Consider the following 19,981-nt stretch of genomic DNA (forward strand, 5'->3'; position numbering starts at 1 on the left):
GGAGGGGATTTGGTCCCAAAGAGAGGTCCTGGGTTTCCGATGTAGATTTGCATTCACCCAATCTTAGGAGGGCCTTTTTTCGGCAATTCCCCGATAAACCTGGTGGGAAAGGGTTGTTAACCCTTCCTCAAGGGGGGGGTACTGTTGCACGCCGTCCGGGTGTCCCTGCACCCGGACGGACGGCGAGCACAGCGTCATCTGACGCTGCAGACGCAGCGTCATCTGACACGGCGGGGGACGCTGCCGAGCAGCGTCCCAAGCCTCGCTCGGAGGCTAAGCGTCGGGGCGTTGCTAGGCAACGTCCCCGAGCTTCCGCCCGGCAGCCAGCAACGCTTTGAATAAATAGCCGGCGTCTGCTGGGCACAGACGCCGGTTATAGCTTTATGCATTTTATGCTATTTGCTGTCACTCTCCGGTCCCCTGGGTCCTTGGTCCCAGTTTTCCCGGCTGCAGATCTCCATTGCAGCCTGCCTGGTCTCCCAGCCTGTCAGCTGTGTTTGCCTGTGGATCCCTTGTTTCCAGTTCTTCGCCAGACTCCTCTGCTGTATTTCATCGTCAGCCTGTGAGCCTGCAGTGGACCCACTATCTCCATCTTCCGTGGGTCACGTAAGTGCTCCAGTGGAGCTCTGGTCTTTATCTCCTTCGGTTCTCTGGCCCTCCGTGGCTAAGCCCCTCCGCGGGCCTGTCCTTGGTTATCTTCTTTTATATTCTTGTCCCCGTCTTCCTGTATGTGTTCCCTGGCCCCCGCCTGTCATTAGTGTTCTGTTTAGGCAGGAGTGTCACCGTTGTTCCTGGTCCCTGCTTTGGGAGTCACGGTCCCTTTTGAGTATTCTTGGGGACTCCCTTCTATCCGCTGGTGTCTGCGACTAGGTCGCACTCCCCGTCTTGGCCTGGTGCCGGCAGTTAGGGGCCAGTTTCCAGTTAGGTCCAGTAGTCAGCTTGTCCTCTTGAGTGTTCCCCGTGACGATCGCTTACCCCTTGTCATCACATAAGACCTGGCTGCATCGGGGTCGGAGCGGGCTTAACTCGCTCTTTCGAACGCGGCGGCCACAGGTGAAGCCTAGCTCCGCAGGGGTTTGCCATCTGCCTCGGGGACTCAACAGAGAGAGTGTAGGACCCGCTGTGGCCGTCCTAACCGGCGGTCCCGGCTGTGGCTCACGCCTTATCATCTCACCGTCTGGAACCCGTATTGTCCCTGGTACCCAGGCCAGGGCAACGTAACACATAATTCGTCAAATGACTCATTGTGAATTGATAAACAACAATGTAATGAGCATAGGAATGTTGGGTGGTGGATTGGTAAGTGTGTATGCAAATATTGGGGGTTATTCTTGTTGATTCGCAAGGCTGCTAATTCGTAGCCTTGCGAGTCTACCGAACCCCACCTTGCGAATGGTAGTACGCCAGCCCACCATTTGCCGGGTGTTCCCATATGTTAATGGTCCGCCCTGCCGCCCCACACCCCTCTTCGCCCCCCCGCCCGCTATCTTGGGTGCGTGCACATGTTGAACATTCTGTTCCCTGTGGTCACACACACCCGGCATATGCGCATGCGCAGAACATCGGACTTGAAAGAGTCCGAGCGAACGGACCACAATAGGGGCCATTGTGTGTGCAGCACACTTACCGAGTCCTTGCATCAGTCACCCATCAGGTTGCGATGGGATTGGTCACCCATCAGATGACCAGCTGATTGGTCATTCAGATGTGTATCCAACATTACTGTCTAAAGTCAAAGGGGTAAATTTACTAAAATGGAAGTTCTATTGAAGATGGGATGTGGCCCATAGCAACCAATCAGATTCTAATTCTTATTTCTTTATAACCTTCTAGAAGATAATTGATAGAATATGAATACTTGCTATGGGCAACATCCCGTCTTTAATAGAACTCCTATCTTAGTAAATTTACTCCATAGACACACAGAAGGCACCAGCGTCATGGGACACGGAGATGTTACCTGATTGATTCCTGTAACAGGCTTTGTGCAGTTTGCCGCTGTAAAACTCAAGTCCGATAATGGCAAACATGAGAATAGCAAAAAAAAGCAGCAATCCAATCTGAAGCAGGGGCACCATCGCCTTCATTATAGATTTCAGGACAATCTGTAAACCTGCAGGATGGAAGAAATGACATTGGTGAGTTACCCGGCAGAGATGCATCTGTCATTAGAACAGTCAGTCATCATGTTCTACTATCGGTATAACCTGCACACTTACCATGGGCAAAACATTGTTTTCTATCAAATTATTCCAGAGATCAAGCTAATATAATCTGCAATGCCATTATTATTATTATTATTATTATTATTATTATTATTAATAATGTATTTATAATAATAATTACGCATATATTTTATGAGTATGGGTCATTGGGTCAACAGAATTTAGGTCGACATTCATTGGGTCTACCACTGAAGGTTGACAGGCCTTAAGTCAACACCTGAAATAGGTCGACATGGGTAAGGTTGACAAGTCGTAAGGTCGACACAAGTAGTAGGTCAACAATGGGAAGGTTGACAGTCAAAAGGTCAACATAAGTTTTTCATGTTTTTTTAGTCCCGAATGTCAACACAGTCAACATGGACACGTCTAAGTGAACTGCGCCCCCTCGCATGGCTTACTGCACTCGCCATGGTTCGGGAATGGTAATTGATAATGGGAATTGTTTTCCCACCACGCTAAAGCGGATGATAGTGCATTAAATACTGCCTGTCGGCACATGTCGGCTAATAAAAAGTGAAACACTCATGTTGACCTTTTAACTATCGACATTCCAATTGTTGACCTGATGCAGGTGCCAACCTTTTAACCCTGTCAAATTTACCCATGTCGACCTATTTCAGGTGCTGACCTAAAGCCTGTATACCTTCAGTGGTCAACCCAATGCATGTCGACCTTAAAAGGGTCAACTTAATGGCCGAACATCTATTTGGTATCATTTTTTAGACTATACTTTAGTCAAATTAATTAATTAGTTGCTAGTTTCTGTTAAGTTATAATATTTATTATACAATTATTCTTGAATACTAAATTATGTCAGAAAAAAATATAATATCGGCGTAACGTACTTGGAATTCCGGAGACCAGCTTTAGTGGTCTGAGGACACGCACTGCCCGCAAGGTCCGCAGGTCCACATGAGTATTAAAGTGGGTCCCAGCTGTAGCCAGGATGCTGCAATAAAAACAGAATCAATCATCAACCAAGTTCCCAATATTGCGCAAATAATACCTTCAAATCAGCAATGAATATCTATACCAGGTTGAACTAGATGGACGCAAGTCTTTTTTCAGCCTTACCTACTATGTAACTATGTACAGTATATTTACTTCAACATGAAGCTACATTTGCAGAATCCTAGCACTAGGATTAAAATCTTGACAAGCAACGTTGGGAGGTACGCAGCATCAATGTTGTACACAATGGAAAATCCTTTGCCACTGTACATGGTGGGTTATTCTGGTTCACTCGCAAAGGCAAATTCCTTCTCAAATGGAAGAACCATGTGCACTGCAGGTGGGGCAGATGTAACTCGTGCAGAGAGATTTCTATTTTGGGTGAGTTATATTCTTTCTGTGCAGGGCAAATACTGGCTGCTTTATTTTTACACTGCAATACGATTTCATTTTGAAGTAAAACCCCACCCAAATCTAACTCTCTCTGCACATGTTACATCTGGACCCCTTGTAGGCATGGCACCCCCAGATCTTATTCCAGGACACCCAGCTGCACTGAACCAGACCCCCAGAAGTAGAATTTGATGGTTGCTATGGGCATCATGCCCTCTTCAATACAACTCCCACAATAGAAAATTGTCCCCTATGAATCTAATTTACATAATACAGTTCCAGAAAGTGAAAACTTGTCTGGGCATGGGGGGTCAAACTTGCCAACTGTCCCAGAACATCTGGGAAAGGCTCGACTTTAGGGGGCTCTCTCTGTTGGAGTTGGCTCACACCCAAATTCAGCCCTGTGGTTCAATGACACATTGTACAATGAATCTCACCAACTTAGTTGTGCCCGGTGGCAAAATACCAGGATTCATGGGTTTGAACAGTTTGGGTGTGAGCACTATGACAAGTAGCTCCTAATCCCACTGTAAAATGCTGCAAAAGGAACAAATGAGGGTGGAGCCACATTGATATATTAGCAGCACCACGTCCTCAAGCCCATTGGACATGGATTCCCCACTTCAAGCACACACAACTACTGTACACAGTAGCACAATTGTGTAGACAGTAATGCAAATTTACGTTTAGCCTGAGAACAGGCAATTTGATTTGTGTTGCAAAAATTCAGCAAAACCACCCTTGAGTATGATCTTAGGTCGCCTTCCCATGCAGTCACCACACGAAGGGCTGTGATCATGAGCGTTCTGCCTCTGTAATTGTAAGAGGATGCAGCTCATTACAAGAGTCCAGCGAGTGTGGCTCGGAGGAGATAGTAGAACAGGGTTCCGGATTAAAGGGACAACAGTGTCTAGATAGTCAATAGGCCGAGACCAAAAGGTCAAAATACACAAGGTCCACGGTGACAAACGGTTGACATGGACAAAAGGTTGGATTGCACAAGGTTGACAGTGACAACGGGTCGACACACGCAAAAGGCGAACATGGAGTAGTCAACACATGGATAAGCCAATATGAGTTTTCACTTTTTTTGTGTCAATGTCGATAGCTGAGCACGTGGACACCATTAAGTATTGCGTCTATTGTCACATGGATTGCATTGCTCGCCATGCTACGGACCACTGCGCTTCGTACACTTTTCCGTTTCCAGTCTACAGGAATTTAAAAGTACGAAAAAGTCCAAAAACTATTCAAAAGAAGAAAAATATCTCTGCCGTATTGGGATGTGCCATGAACAATTTGGTCTTACAGTTTTTCTATAATGTATTATTGAGCATTTTTTGGAAAACAAATTAGCATTTTAAAACATACATTGGGGTTTATTTACTAAGATGGGAGTTCTATTGAAGATAGGCTGTTGCCCATAGCAACCAATCAGAATCCACTTCTTATTTATTTAGATGATAATAGAATATGATTGGTCGCCTATAGCAACACCCCTTTGTTCTTAGCACATAGACCCCATTGTTCTTAGCACATAGACCCACATAAACCCCATTGTTCTTAGCACATAGACCCACATAAACCCCATTGTTCTTAGCACATAGAGTCTATTTTTCTGTAAAGCGCAGTAAGAAACCAGTAATATTATAAATCTAAGAACAGGATGTGCTATGAAATATCTATACAAATAGAATTATAAATTGTGCATATGAGAGATATTGAGCTTCAGAAAAACAAAAATAATTGGAGTGATCCCAGCAACTCAGAAAATGCAAAATTGGGCCTTTGTTCAACTCATTTATTTAATTACAGGCCAGAGTTTCACTCCCTACTGTGATTCCAACAAACTCTGCAATTAGCAATCTAAAATTCGGTTCTCAAGTCATCCCCTTACAATCAATCCATCTCCTTAACAATGGCCATTAGTAAATGTGTGTTATACCATCTGTACCTAATAATCTAGAGTGACTTTATTTTTTACTATGGTTACATTTGTTTTGAATATCAAGAATATTATCATTTCTGGCTACATCTTTCTAACTTAAAAAATGTGATATAGGAAAGCAATTTTGAAGATGATTCATATAAGCTTATATTGTTTTTTTTACTTGTGTTTGTATATTTTAATTGGCAAATCCTCCCCTTTTTGATTAAAAAATGATATTGTACGCTATTGCTTTATAGTGCTTTTATACAGTATGTTTAATAAGAAGCTGTACATACTACTTTGCAAGTGCATTTTCATCTTATTTTTAGAAATTGTTTATCTTTGATCTGGAGTTGGAACAGGTCATCGGAGGATTAACTAATATTATTTATATTTTAGACATTTTGACTTGATATTTCAGCTAGGGCCCAAGCTTGCCAGGCAAGCTTTAGAGTGAGAGGATTGGCCCCACTTAATGGAGTTTGCTGCCACTTTACGGCAGTGTGCACAGTATTTATAGAAATTCTGAGTGGGTGTGCTCATACCAACTTGCTTCGCCACACACCTTTGTTTGGCCATGCTCCCTACTAGCACCCAGGCCTGCAATGTGTTTTAGTAATGCCGGCAATAGGATTTTTTAGCAATTGATAAATCGACACTCAAGTCACTAATACCACTTTTACAACAAAATGCTTGGCGTTTGTCCCCTTTTACACTTGTAAAAGGGGTATGAATTAAAACAATAAGGACAGAACTGATTAGTATCCTTGGCAATTTGCAAGCTTCTTTACGAACAGCACTGTTGAGGACATGAGATGTAACTGGCACTAAATATGTGCAAGACAATGATTGCTTGGCATTTAAATTCAGTGCCTGAGATTGTACACAAACTTTGTTTCATGTTGGGAAACCTTGTTTCCGTTATCCAAAATTCTTCTGGTACCAATCATTTTGGAGAAGGGATACTCAACCTGTACCAAATCAGCTGACCAAAGGACTACTTGTAAAAATGTTTGTTAAACATAAAAGAAGATATAGGGGTAAACGGTCAAATCTGTCTATCATTTCTCTATTGTCTCCTAGAAAATGAAAGGCAGATTTGGATCAGTTGCTATGTGCAACCTCACCTATTTTCATTTATTTATTATTTATTTTCATTCATTAGAAGCATTAGTAAAGTTACTCCTTAGTGTGATCTGTACTCGGACGGATGCATATTTTCGGACGGCCACCGAGAGTTCTTAACCCCGCCTACCGTATGGATCGCTCACACTGTCCGAATGCGGAAGATGCCGAGTGAACAGACCACAAGTGGATGTTTCATGTGAACAATTCCCCCATCTGTGGGAACCTCCCCCATCCTCCGATGGTCACCAACCATCGAATGATGGACCGAGCGGTCAGACAGCTCCTAGTGTTCTAGACCACTCGGACATTTGTTTGTGCGAAAGCAGGGATATGGACGGGCAGCTGGCATCCGGCTATGTCAGCTGTCCGCCCCCCACACATTCGTCTCGGCCGGATTACCATACGTACGCCCAGTGTTTTCATGGGAACGCCTATGAAACGAGGGGCGTACGCATATGGTAATGAGCCCAAACAGCCCTTCACACCCCTCTCCACCCCCTGCTTGGATTGTTCCGACCGATCATTTTCTGTATGGAATTCACGCCATATTTGGACGTGCGCAGCGTTCACACATGTGCAAAAACGCCTCTGCACATGCGCAAACACAATACATCGGCCGTCCGACCGAACACGCAGCCATCTGACTCAATCAGAATAAGGGCCACGGTCCTAATGCTATGACATCAACCATACAATGCCATTTGGCAAACCACACTCTATAGTATCTTTGCCAAAATGTGCCTACATATCTAAACCATTTTACTTTATTCACAGGAGAGATGTTACGGAAATGTGCTCATCAAGAAAGTACACAACAGTAACAAGCCAACAATAGATATTTTAATAAATGCTTCATACTACAGTGAATTGCTGGCATTTACAAATGCTTACCCAGCTGTAGCACCAGGCACTTGGCCCCAGAATAACATTGAGTCTCCATGAAACCTCTGATGTTAACTATTTCCTAGCACATTGGGAACCTCTAAAATTTGGCTTCAGTGACAGATCCTGGCACGCGCCACTGTTTTAATGAACATGTATTTGCAATGGGACGGCTTGTCATATCATTTCATTTTAGCAGCAGAGTCCAAGCTGTGAACATGCTAAATATTTTTCTGGCTCTGTCAAAGAATTTGCAACTCACTCTGTAACATTTGTCCATAAAGTTATCAACTAATTTAAGGATTTCTAGTAAATCCACCTTACGACCCAAAGATAATTACTTAGCTTACAAATCAAGCCATTATTTTACATTTAGATATATCAAAGTCTATATTGCAGAGCTGGATAGCGTTCTCTAACTTCAATATTTCTTTTTATTTAAAGATGTCCATCATGCTTTCTATATCTCTACTGTAGTAGACTCTCATTCCAGGAGGGAAGTCATTCTCTAAAACATGACATACATTAGCTGATAAATGACAGACATTTGAACTTGTTCTGCAGAAATGTTTTGATTGAGGCACGCTCTATGTCACAGCAGCTCAAATGACTGCAATGTTATTCTTTTAGCCTTTAAAATATCTCATTAGGAGATCCTAAAAATGTGTCTGTCAGTAACATTTGAGGAAGTCATTTTTTATCAGTTTATAAATAGGCCTCCACATTTTAGTGGTTATGTATGGTCGTGTTCCTTTACACTGGAACATTTTTGTCCAACTAACTACATTTCAAAACTTCCACCCAATTGTCATTGTCAATATTTTGCGGGCACACCACGGGGGATTGTGACCTGGCGGTTGGGGCAACCTATAACTGTGCAGCTTAACTTTGCAAAATTACAACTCAAGTTGAATTAGGCCCATTATACCCCTTTCACATTGCAAACACTGGTTGAACCCGGGATCGCGATCCTGGAATGGACCCGGGTCCGGCGCAATCACATTAAACCTTTCACCTTTAACCCTTCTTAAAACCCGTCTCGAAATGTCTGTGGCCCTTATTCTGATCGGTGCGGCCCGATCAGAATATGCGGCCGCAACTGTGCAGGCGAATACCCGCCTTGCATACGGATCACCACCTGCCATCCGTACGCGGATATGTGGCGATCCGCATGAAATTGGACGGGGATACGCCTCCTCCGTCTTGGGAGCAGCCCCTGCATTCGATGGTCGCCGAACATCGAATGCAGGGCCGCACGCTCCACCAGGTCCCGCAACACAAGACCACACGGACACTTGTCCGTGTGAAATCATGTATGGGGGCGGGCAGCTGACATCCGGCGATGTCAGATGCCCGCCCCGTACCCACGCGTCACGGCCTCATTACCATGCATACGCCCCGCGTTTGCATGGGAACGCCCATGAAACGCGGGGCGTATGCATAGGGTAATGAGGCTAAGTAGCCCCTCACGCCCCTCTACGCCCCCTGTGCGGCGTATAAAGAATCCGTGCGGCGAAATCGCCTGCACATGCGCAGAGTGACCTCTGCACATGCGCAGACGATCAACATCGGCGGTCCGTCCGCATGCGGGAATATCCGCACCGATCAGAATAAGGCCCAGTGTTACAAGGTTTAGTGCTTTCACACCGCACCTCGACCCAACCTGGGTTTTTTGGCTATATGAAAAGGGTATAAGTTGCATACAAATTCACTGCTGTAAATACATTCATTGTGAATTCAGGTCCCTGTGTCCAAAGATGGGTATCCTTAAAACTAGGATTGTTAAAGGAATGTAAACATAGACGGGGGAATGTAATAGGATAAAAGAGATTAAGAAAGTGAGAGATTTGGTACGAAATCTCCAGTTTCTTTAAAGCGGCAATCATTTACATTGCAATGCCAGTTTGATTTTGAAGTGTAAATGATTGCCGCTTTAAAAAACTGGAAATTTCTTACCAAATCTCTCATCCTATTAAATTTCACCCATAGTCTGGGAAATGCTAAGCATTTAAATACCCATTATCCACACAATTTTTGACATAGAGGAATTTATTGATGCGACATTCGTTAAGTACCTGCTGCACGGAGACAAATATAAACTAGGGATGATGATTCATAATTTAAAAAGAACAGAAACGGTGATATTTCCAAAGCTGCAATATTCTTAATTAAGTTATTTTAAGGCTCATTGCAGCCATTTTCCTATTTCTCTAAATTGTTTGGCCGTACAGTAATATGCTCTAATGGCTAATCATCGCTGATCTATTTTGTCTGCAATCATCTCAGATCGCCCAAGTCCATTATCTATGACTTGGTGAACAATTGCATGGAAAACAAGAAACATGGCTGCTTGTCTGCTAAGCTGTGATCTGTGCAATGAGGCTGTAGCTAGGCAGAATACAAATCAAGCTGGGGATAAAAGTCAGTCATTCTTTATCCTCTCAACAGCACCTCACCTCTCATACCATTATCCCCTTGTATTCTTTGAATGAAGGTGGCTGGATGTTGCTCATACATCCTGTACTAGTGGCATATGGCACATAAATCATTAACAAAGAATATTAATTAATTATTCATTCAAACCAAAGACCAAACACTTTGCTAATTGTCCTGGAAAGAGAAAAGGAGAAATGTATGTGTTTGTATGGGAAGGGGGGTGGTTGATTGGGAAATTAAGTGGGGGAGATGAAAAGAAACTCTTGTTTAATTACGTGTGCTTCCTATTAGCTACCGCTAGTGCTCGGCTTTCATCTGCTTCAATACTGGATATTGAATTCAGTTCTGGAGGCCGTTCAGGGCGTTCAGGCATCAGAAGATTTGAGCTCATTAGCTTAGACACGCCTTCCTACACGTTTTATTTGATGTTCTGCTAAATACTTCCAGGCGGCTTCTGTGATGCAGGTGGAAATGTTTTGCAAATGGAGAGCGAAAGTCGTCCCTGGAGATAATAATGACTTTAATCCAGATTTATAAGGAAACATACATATTTCAATTTGAGGAATGCATAATTTGATTAATACTGGCTTATTGGAGAGCTACAGTATCTAATATTCATTAACTTTCTGAAGTCTTTATGGTTCACTGAACATGTCTATCATGCTCTCCACCTGGCACCAATGGGGTGGAAGTATTTATCAATGCACAAAAAAGTGCCACACCCCCTCAAAAGTCACGGCCCAAATTTAGGTCGACATGGGCATTGCCTAATTGTACCGCGTCCTCTTGCATGGCTCACTACACTCGGCACACTATTATGTTCTGCCTTCACACCGTAGTGGATGGTAGGGTATAAAATACCGCCTGGCGGCACATGTCGGCTAAAGAATTGATAAAACCATTCATGTCAACCTTTTCAAGTCGATCTTTTCCACATCGAACTTTTGACAATTACCCATTGAACTTTTGACAATGTTGACCTTTTCGCCCCGTCGACCTTTTGACCCCATCAACCTTTTGACTATCGACCTTTGGACCCTGTCAACCAATTGACTGTAGACCTTTTGTGCCTATCGACCTTTTGACCAATAGTGGTGGGTGGACTACAGATCAGTCCCGGGCCCCTCGCATTATAATCTCACTTGTAACATTTGTAGGCGGGCATCTATAAGTACGGGGACAGGCAGACTTTAACATAGATAACAATAATACATTATGGTAAATGAAGGTAATGCCACACGCACATTTAAAAATAAAAATCAGCTTTCAAGCGCAGCGTTTAATTGGTAAAGCACCAATACGTGGTATCCTCGCTGGTGACTACAGAGGGCATAGTCAGCAGGTTCAAGTCTATTGATTTCTATATGTCAGTGTTTGAGCAATTAAGCTGTCCTCTTAAAATGTAGCGTTTTAATTGCTAGTGTGACATTATCATTAATTCTAAGTTAATATTAAGCAGCCCAAATTACTTGTGTCCTACAAGATTTCAAAACACGTTTTGATCTCTTTCAAGTACAATTAACCCTTCACAGATTCCTCCTCATTGTTATATTTTATTTACACATTGCTGCCTCTTTCTAATTCCATTTTTATTTTCGAATTTGCATCACAAGAAGGATTACCTTATAATGCGTTATGTTAATTAATCTTTAGGCAGCACAGACGGTGTAGTGGTTGGCTTTAATGCCTCACAGCACTGAGGTCATGGGTTTGATTCCCACCATGGCTCTAACTCTGTGGAGTTTGGATATTCTCCCTGTGATTGCGTGGGGTTCACCGGTTCCCTCCCTCAACAAAACGACCGCCTCGGCAAATGTGATACTCGATGAAGGCATTTGCAAAGTGGGGTCTGCACCATCGGAAACAGGGCTGAATTTGGCCCTGCCTGATCAGGCCCATAGATTGCAAGCTCCACTGGAGCAGAGACTGATATGAATGTTCAAAATATTTTCTGTAAAGTGCTGAGGAATATGCACTTTATGCACTTCATTAGAGCAGCTCCTGGTGCGCCATGCACCATTCGTCGTCCTGCACCACCCCATTTTCTGCAATGGGACGTGCAAGCGCATGAGACGGTCGCGCGTACCCATCCGCGGGCCACGCACCCGCGCCAGCACTGGAGATATGTTGCGCTGGCGGGTGCAATGAGAGCGGCTCCACGCCATCTGTATAGAAATAACTGGTAATAAATAATACAAAAATTGCTCCCTCTTTTTCCATATATTTTTCTTTACAAGGAGGACTGCACTATAATGATTAATGAATGCCAAAAATTTAAATTTTAGGTTAATGAATCTATTGTTGCCACCATTTTTAACACTGCTGTTTTGATTTTTGTAGGTGAGATCGTTATATTCATAAAGAAAGGGGAAAATATTATGTATGAGTCTAGAGTGTATACAGCTTTTATAGGGGCAAGCTTTCTACCTTATTTAATTTATGTTTGGATGATTCATGATCTGTTTTATCCATATTTGGCTCTCTTATACTTTCGTGACTAGTTTCTCACAATTTGCTTTTATACCATCTTCACTCTGTTTGTGCTACCCCTTTACTCATATAGGGGGGTTATTCTAGTTCACTCTTTCTGACAAATTCCTTCTTAGATGGACATGTGCGCTGCAGGTGGGGCAGATGTTACTTCTGCAGAGAGAATTAGATTTGGGTGGGGTTTTACTTCAAAGTGAGATCTATATAGCAGTGTAAAAATAAAGCAGTCAGTATTTTCCCTGCACAGAAATAAAATAACTCACCCAAATCTAATTTTGTCTGCACATTTTATATCTGCCCCACCTGCAGTGCACATGGTTTTGTCCATGATCTAAGAAGGATTTTGTCAGAAAGAGTGAACTAGAATAAGGCCCATTTTCTCCTCTTATTATTAGTCCTACCCTGTGCAAACTTTTACCTAATTCTGATGGATTCAGATCTAATATTTTTCCCGAACATCTCCTCTTCTGTACTGCAACCTCCTCATTTTGTACATCACTGCAAAATATTTCCAATTCACGCATGATGAAATAAGAATTGTTTTAGTTTAACTCCTTCAGTGGCGGGTTAATGTTTTTTAAACCCACCTCCCAGGGCGTTTGTAAATGAGTGCCGGGGAGAGTGCAAGGGTGGGATTACTATTCTCAAAAATGCAGAGGATCACTAATGCTTATTCCCAGCCCCTTACGACACCCACGAATCAGCATAGACCATTACACAGTTAAGCCCGCCCCTGAGCAATAGGAGTCTGGAAAAGCGATTACTGGGCTTTCTAGTTGGCCACATTATAGTGCAATATATTCTGGTACAAACAAACTAATTAAAGATACTGTAGTGATATAATACACTCAGATACTTTTTAGTTTGTTAAAAAATCAAACCTGTTTTTAATTACAATAAAGCAAAAATTGCTATAGAGAGCACTACCTCTCCACAATAAAATAAAATATAGCAGCATCCACCAAATATGTAAAGTCAAACACCAAATCTCACGCAAGAGAGTTCATCTGCATCTGAGGTGTTGACTATATGTTACAGGTTTTGCACAGAACGTAAATTACCACCTAACAACAAGGGCCAACGAAGGTCCAGTACTGATACTAAAACTCCTATATTTTGATGTGCCAGTATAGGCAATATACAAATTATTGACACCCACAAGGGGTTACATCGCATTAGTGAGTGTATCAGGGGATAGAAATCCCAAGCTCAAAAAGACAGGCTCCACACCATACAGATCCGGTCTACCTATATTTTAATACTATACACTTATTCTGATCTTTTTCACCAAATGTTTGTATTTGTTGTATGTAAGCAATTTTAACCTCTTGTATTTCGCCTAACTACTGTGGGTATATCCTGAATCCAGCTCATAATAAAGATTAAAAGGATTCCCCACATAAGATACAAAAAGTTGTAATCAATACTCATCAAGACCCAATAATTACTAAATACATGTGGTGTGCATCCGCCATGACTACTTTTTCTTTCTCTTCTTTACTAAAACGCTGAGCTGATCACACAGCTGGTGATTCCCTGGGAGCACAGGCCAGAAATCTTCCGGGGTGGTCAGTGCCTTCCCCCCGTAAGCCCCCAAGCTACAACCGGTATTTCTGTTTACACCCTTCTGGGGGCCGATCAGATAGCCATGCATGGTAAATAGGGATTCCTGCCCTAACTGCAGCCCCAATGAGCTTGCTTAAGTCACAGCTCTAGGGCACTTGATCCAAAATCTATAGGTTAATAACACTGTGAACCATGGGCTTACAATTTAATTGCTCTTTGTGTTAAAGTCCGTGGCTACAAGAAAACGATAAGCATCATGGTTAATTGAATCCGGCCCTATATAAGACGTGGCACTTTAGGACATGTACAAAAACCATCTTAAACATGAATTAGATCTGCACATAACTGTACATTCCATTTGCCCTTTCGAAATGACTTTAAGTAAAAATTCACCACTGTCAAATTGAAACCAGTAAGGGCCAGATGTACTAAGCTTTAAACGTGATAAAATGAAGAGTGATAAACCACCAGCCAATCAGCTGCAAACTGCTATATCACAGGCTGTGTTTGAAAAATGACGGGTAGGAGCTGATTGGTTGGTGGCTTATCACTCTCCTTTTTATCACTTTTCAAGGCTTAGTACATCTGGCCTTAACTCTTTCTACTTGTTGTGCACATGACTCGTAGCGTACAGTACATCTACAGAGAAAGGCTTCTGGTTCATCTAGCACAGTGGTGGCCAACCTGTGGCTCTTGAGCCTCATGCGGCTCTCCCCCTTGTAAAGTGCGGCTCCTGCTCCCACTGCTGCCCGCCGCCCACCGTCTGTCCCAGTCCCCCCTGCTGCCGGTTCCCTGAATCCCTTCTCCTTCTGAGGGGAGGAGAGCGCGCATCGCGCATCTCTCCTACCCCTTACTGTAGGAGGACTGCAGGGGGACACCAGACTGTCCTCTCCCCACCTGGCAGCAGCAGCAACAATGGTGAGTGCTGCTGCTGGGAAATTTGCACTGTGGGGGCATTGCAGTTTGTAGCACTGTGGGGGCATAGCAGTTTGTGGCACTGTGGGGGCATACCAGCTTTTTGGGACTGTGGGGGCATACCCGGCACCATGTGGTGCATACCTGGCACCGTGGGGGCATATGTGTATCTGGCACTATTGGGGGCATATGTATATATGGCACTGCACTATTGGAAGCATATTTGTATCACACCCACCCAAGGGGTCAAAATAGACTACGGCCCTTTTTTTGGCGCATGCGCCTTCGGCGCGCGCATGATGTCGGCTCTTTAGCTTGACTACCGATATTTTTCGGCTCTTTACCTCTAACCGGTTGGCCACCCCTGATCTAGCACATGTCATGTCTACTGCAATATCATCCAGCAATGCTTCACTGTTGGAGAGAGGATCATCCCTTGCTCAGCCGGTAATGGATAAAACACTGCATTTATTGCTTCACTGCAACAGCCCGGGTCTAATGTATGACAGCGCTGTTACTATTCACTGAAGCGGCCACATTGTCTTCCAGCTTGCTTAAAGCAAATATACTTAAATATGTTTTATAGCCATCTATTTCTAAACGTGTGTTTCCTTCTAGCTGGCTTGTTCTAGATTTACATTTGACTTCCCAGTATTTATGCTCTTTTCTAATGCTGTCATTAGGATCTGCCTTCCATTCAGTGAATGACATTCCTGCACCACTAATTGCTTCCTTTTACATCTCTGTTCTGTAGAATGACATCTTCCTCTGCTCTCTGCCAGCTTTCCCTGAATTGAGATGAGCACCTTACATTAAGACAAGTGTATTTAAACAGTCTCTTTGCAAGCCATTTATCAATAGGTCCCAATTGCAGCACCAGCGGACATCTGATGCATGAACAGTCAGCGAGAGCAACTAAAACAGCCCTAATTGCAGATATTTCCAATATAAACACATGCGTTTGGTGACATTTAAAGCAATTACAAAGATGCTGCAATCGTTAGTTTGATCTATGCTTTATTAGTCCTGTTGTATGAAAAACCACATACACACACAGACACACAAACACACACAAGAGCCTTGAAAAAGATATCAGCACGCTATCGAAATGCGTTGGTGGAGAGGAATATGGCCATGGTCCGTTTTTTCAAGTGAATTCTTTTTGATAATATTCCAGTCCATGTGTTATGTACTACCCTATCCAAAGCAAAGCAGAGCTAGAATTATACCCCATGGGACCATAAAAGATACCTTTATATGAGGAGTCCAGCGTATGGCAGTGTGAGTGCGGTACGCATCTATTGGGTTCAGCTTTGATCTAGACCAGTGGTTCCCAACCTTTTTTCTCTCCCGTACCCCTTGATTAGGCTTTTCATTGATAAGTACCCCCTCCTCTCATTTTGAAATATGGACAGTACTTAGCGGTATGCGGATCCTTATGCATGTCCTTATATTAAGGAGGAGCGGAGGAGTAGTATAGAGCAAGGAATCATGCCCTTCTGTGTCTAGACACTGGTTGTGTATTATCTCCAGGATTCCCGCTAACACCGGTAGGATTAATGCCGCTGCTTCCTCCACCTTTGTCAGTGCTGGGCAGATGACTGCTGATGTCTGAGGGCAGCATGGGAAGCTCCCAGTGGATTGCTGGTCAGGCATATGACACAACATGGTTTGTCTCCATGGCAATGGGTCTTCTTCAGCCATCAAAAGACCTTTTCATCGTCCGCCATTACCAATATTATTTTCAAGTACCCCCAACTGGTCTGCAGATTACCCCCAGGGGTACTAGTACCCCAGGTTGGGAACCACTGATCTAGAGGTTCTAAGATGCAGGTCATCCTTATTTTTTTCACACGTGATGTTCCTGATTCAGCTAAAGAGACCTTTATGTGCATTTTGGCTCCTTACTGATTTAGGTGGTGTTCCTGATTCACCTAAAGATACCTTTATGTGCACATCAGCTCCTTATTGTTTTTGGTGGTGTTCCTGATTCACCTAAAGATACCTTTATGTGCACATCAGCTCCTTACTGCCAGCAGCTCCTTACTGCCAATCAGCTCCTTACTGCCATGTTACGGGCTGTGTTTGAAAAATGACAGGTAGGAACTGATTGGTTGGTGGTTTATTCACTCTCCATTTTATCACATTTTCACTTTTCAAGCTTAGTACATCTGGTCCAAGGTGTGTAAGGTGTGACAAAGGGAGCACAGATTTAGTAGATTCTGGATTAGTTACATACTGTATGTGACATGCCCAAGAAATCCTTTACAAAACAAAGTCACTTCTTCAAGGGGAAAATTTAATTGGATGAGAGATTCAGAAAGTGAGAGATTGAGCTTGAGCACTGTGTATTGGAAATTTAACAAGTCGGATACTTCTGCAAACAAACAGATGTGCTTTGTTGGACTGTTCCTTGCAATCTTAGACATTCATTTGTTAGTGGCACAAGATTTCAGAAAGAAGGGGTGAAATTTAAAAGGTTGAGAGATTCATAAAGTGAGAGATTTGGTAAGAAATTTCGGTGCTTGTGTAGTTTCACAGCGGCAGTTACGTAGTTAGCGTAGCGTCCCTTTCAGAATCAGTGTAGTGTTCCCACGGCCAGCGTAGTCAGCGTCTCTGTCAGAATCAGCGTAGTGTTCCCACGGCTCTCTTAAGTAGTTAGCATAGTCAATAAAGTGTGTTCCCGCAGCCACTTAAGTAGTTAGCGTAGTCAGTCAGGCGTCCCTGTCAGTATCAGCGTCGTCTTCCTGCCCGTTCGTGGCTAGAAGGAGCTTTCGTAGTTAGCGTACTCAGTTAGCGTTACGAAGTTAGCGTAGTCAGTCAACGCTTACTACATTGTGTGGGAACCATTGGCCATTTTAACCTGCCTGACATGACAGGTGTGAATGTGTTCCTGAAACACCCCCACTATTCACGCCAGCCCGAATTGTTGCGAATGTAGCAAGCCCCGCACAGGGACGCAGTACGCGTCCTCCTGACTTGTTCATACACCCACTATCCAAGTCAGCGTGGAGTTGATTTTATAAAGTGTGGCAAGCGCAGTGAGCTACTGAGCCCGAAGTTCGGTGAGGGGACGCGGAATACACGTCAAGTAATCCGCGTCCGCTCGCCACGCTTTGGACTCGGTTGCTCGCTGCGCTCGCCACACTTTAAAAAAATCAACTCCACGCCGATGTGGATAGTGGGGTAAGGGCAAGTCGGGAGGATGCGTACCCCGTCCCCTCGCTACGCTCGCCACGCTTCAGGCATAGTGGGGGTTTGAAAGGGATGCATTTGCCAGTATGTAACATGGAGCACTGGCAAAAGCGTCCTTTATTGTGCACGAGACGCACTTGCGCACTGCGCCCCCTGCTACCGAACCCCTAACCCTGTCTGCAGGGTTGCCGTACCCTGCCGCAATCGTTACTGAGACGCTCCTGCGCCTCAGACAGATGGAGCACTTCTCCGCCGGTGCTCGCATGATCCCCTCTCTGCCGGCGTCAGGGGATCTAGCAGATTTCGTACAGTATGGGACGTCACAGAAGTAGGAATCCCCAATGACAGGCAGCCCTACAGGAGCTCTGTTCAGCGATCCCTATGGAAGGTGAGTATGGTCAGTGGTGTTGGAGGATTGCGACATTACTGGCTGATATTTCAGCCATTAAATTGAACTTTCAATATACAATATTGTGGGCGTATTGGTTGGTGTGGTATCAACAATATGTGATTCACATTGGTCACAGATATATAGTATTGGCCTTACAGCACAGTCAATGACCAATATATCTGAGCAACGTGATTTGTGTACAGGCAGTCTGTCTACCTCACGTACACTTGCTGCAGGTGTTGCCATTGACTGACATAACATTGGGCTGATGATTGGTAAGTGTGTATACACTTACCAATCGTCAGATAGGTCACAGAGCAGTCAGACAGCCATTTCGCCATCCTGGTGTGTACCCAGAATTGGTATCCAGACTTTAGATCTACAGTACAGTAGGAGCAAGTTTCATCTTTGCTCCTTTGGTCATGGCTAGCCATGGCTAGCCATGGCTATTCTATTGTTCTCAGCTGCAATACAATACGTATTGCAGCTGAGAACAATAGAATAGCCATGGCTAGCCATCCAAAGGAGCAAAGATGAAACTTTCTCCTACTGTATCTAGGTCATCAATAAAAGGCCTAACCCACTGAATGGCACTGCTATTGCAGCTGGGCCGCCAGCTCAACCATGACCCACTGTCCCCCGGGTCACAGCGGTCTGGAAACCGGATGCAGATCGAGAGCCATGGATGGCGCTGCAAGCCTGACGGGAGATGATAAAGTAGAAATGGTGCTCTTTCCCAGTAACTTAATGACTCCGCCGCCAACTCCACTGGCTGAAAAATCTCTCAAAAGCCTAATAAAGCACATCCCAAACAGGCGCACTAAGGGCCCAGGTAAAACTGGCGGTGGGCATCACTACACATTTCCCGGGAAGATCCCCTGGGCTGTGAGGATACCACAAATGAATTATGCTTTTGGTGGTAAGCCCATGGTGGCCTTTACGCAGGGGGGCCTCACAGCCAGAGCCTCACTGCTGCCGGCCAGAACCATGCCACCGACCAGAGTCACTGCCACCAACCAGACCCTGCTCCGGACCATCACTACCACCAACCAGACCCTCCTCCAGGCAGTCACTGCCACCATCCAGGCTCTCTTACATACCACCACTGCAGCCCAACAGAGAATCCTCTGCACCACTGCTGTTGCCAACCAGTACCTCCTCCTTAGGTAATCTTCTGCCTGTCCCTGCTGTCACTCTCCCTGTCACTCTGTCCCTGCTTTCATTCTCTGTCTGCTGTCACTATCCCTGTCCCTTTGTCCCCACTGTCATTGTTATACCTGCTGTCACTATCCCTTTCCCTTTATCCCCACTGTCAAAGTTATACCTGCTGTCACTCTTTCTGTCCCTGCTGTCATTCTCCCTGTTGCTCTGTCCCTGCTGTCACTCTCCCTGTCCCTTTGTCCCGGCTGTTGCTCTCATTGTCCCTGCTGTCATTCTCCCTATGTCCCTGCTGTAGCTCTCTGTCCCTGCTGTCACTCT

The 19,981-nt window shown here is 44.3% G+C and overlaps 1 protein-coding gene across 1 annotated transcript in view; it reads right to left on the minus strand.

The window, feature by feature from the left end:
* The window catches only part of LOC146055093 (voltage-dependent R-type calcium channel subunit alpha-1E-like), a gene marked incomplete at its 3' end in the record, with an annotated part of 65,820 nt that overhangs the window by 6,135 nt on the left and 39,704 nt on the right, over positions 1–19,981 (minus strand). Inside the window, exons 3-4 of the mRNA XM_083168197.1 lie at positions 3,071–3,174; positions 1,961–2,113 (exon numbers count right to left, since the gene is read on the minus strand). Of these exons, the coding sequence (XP_083024323.1) occupies positions 1,961–2,113; positions 3,071–3,174 (257 nt within the window). The remainder of the gene's footprint in view (positions 1–1,960; positions 2,114–3,070; positions 3,175–19,981) is intronic.

Source organism: Crinia signifera, unplaced genomic scaffold, assembly GCF_055691185.1.
Source record: "Crinia signifera unplaced genomic scaffold, ASM5569118v1 HAP2_SCAFFOLD_324, whole genome shotgun sequence".
NCBI classification, from domain to species: Eukaryota; Metazoa; Chordata; class Amphibia; order Anura; family Myobatrachidae; genus Crinia; species Crinia signifera.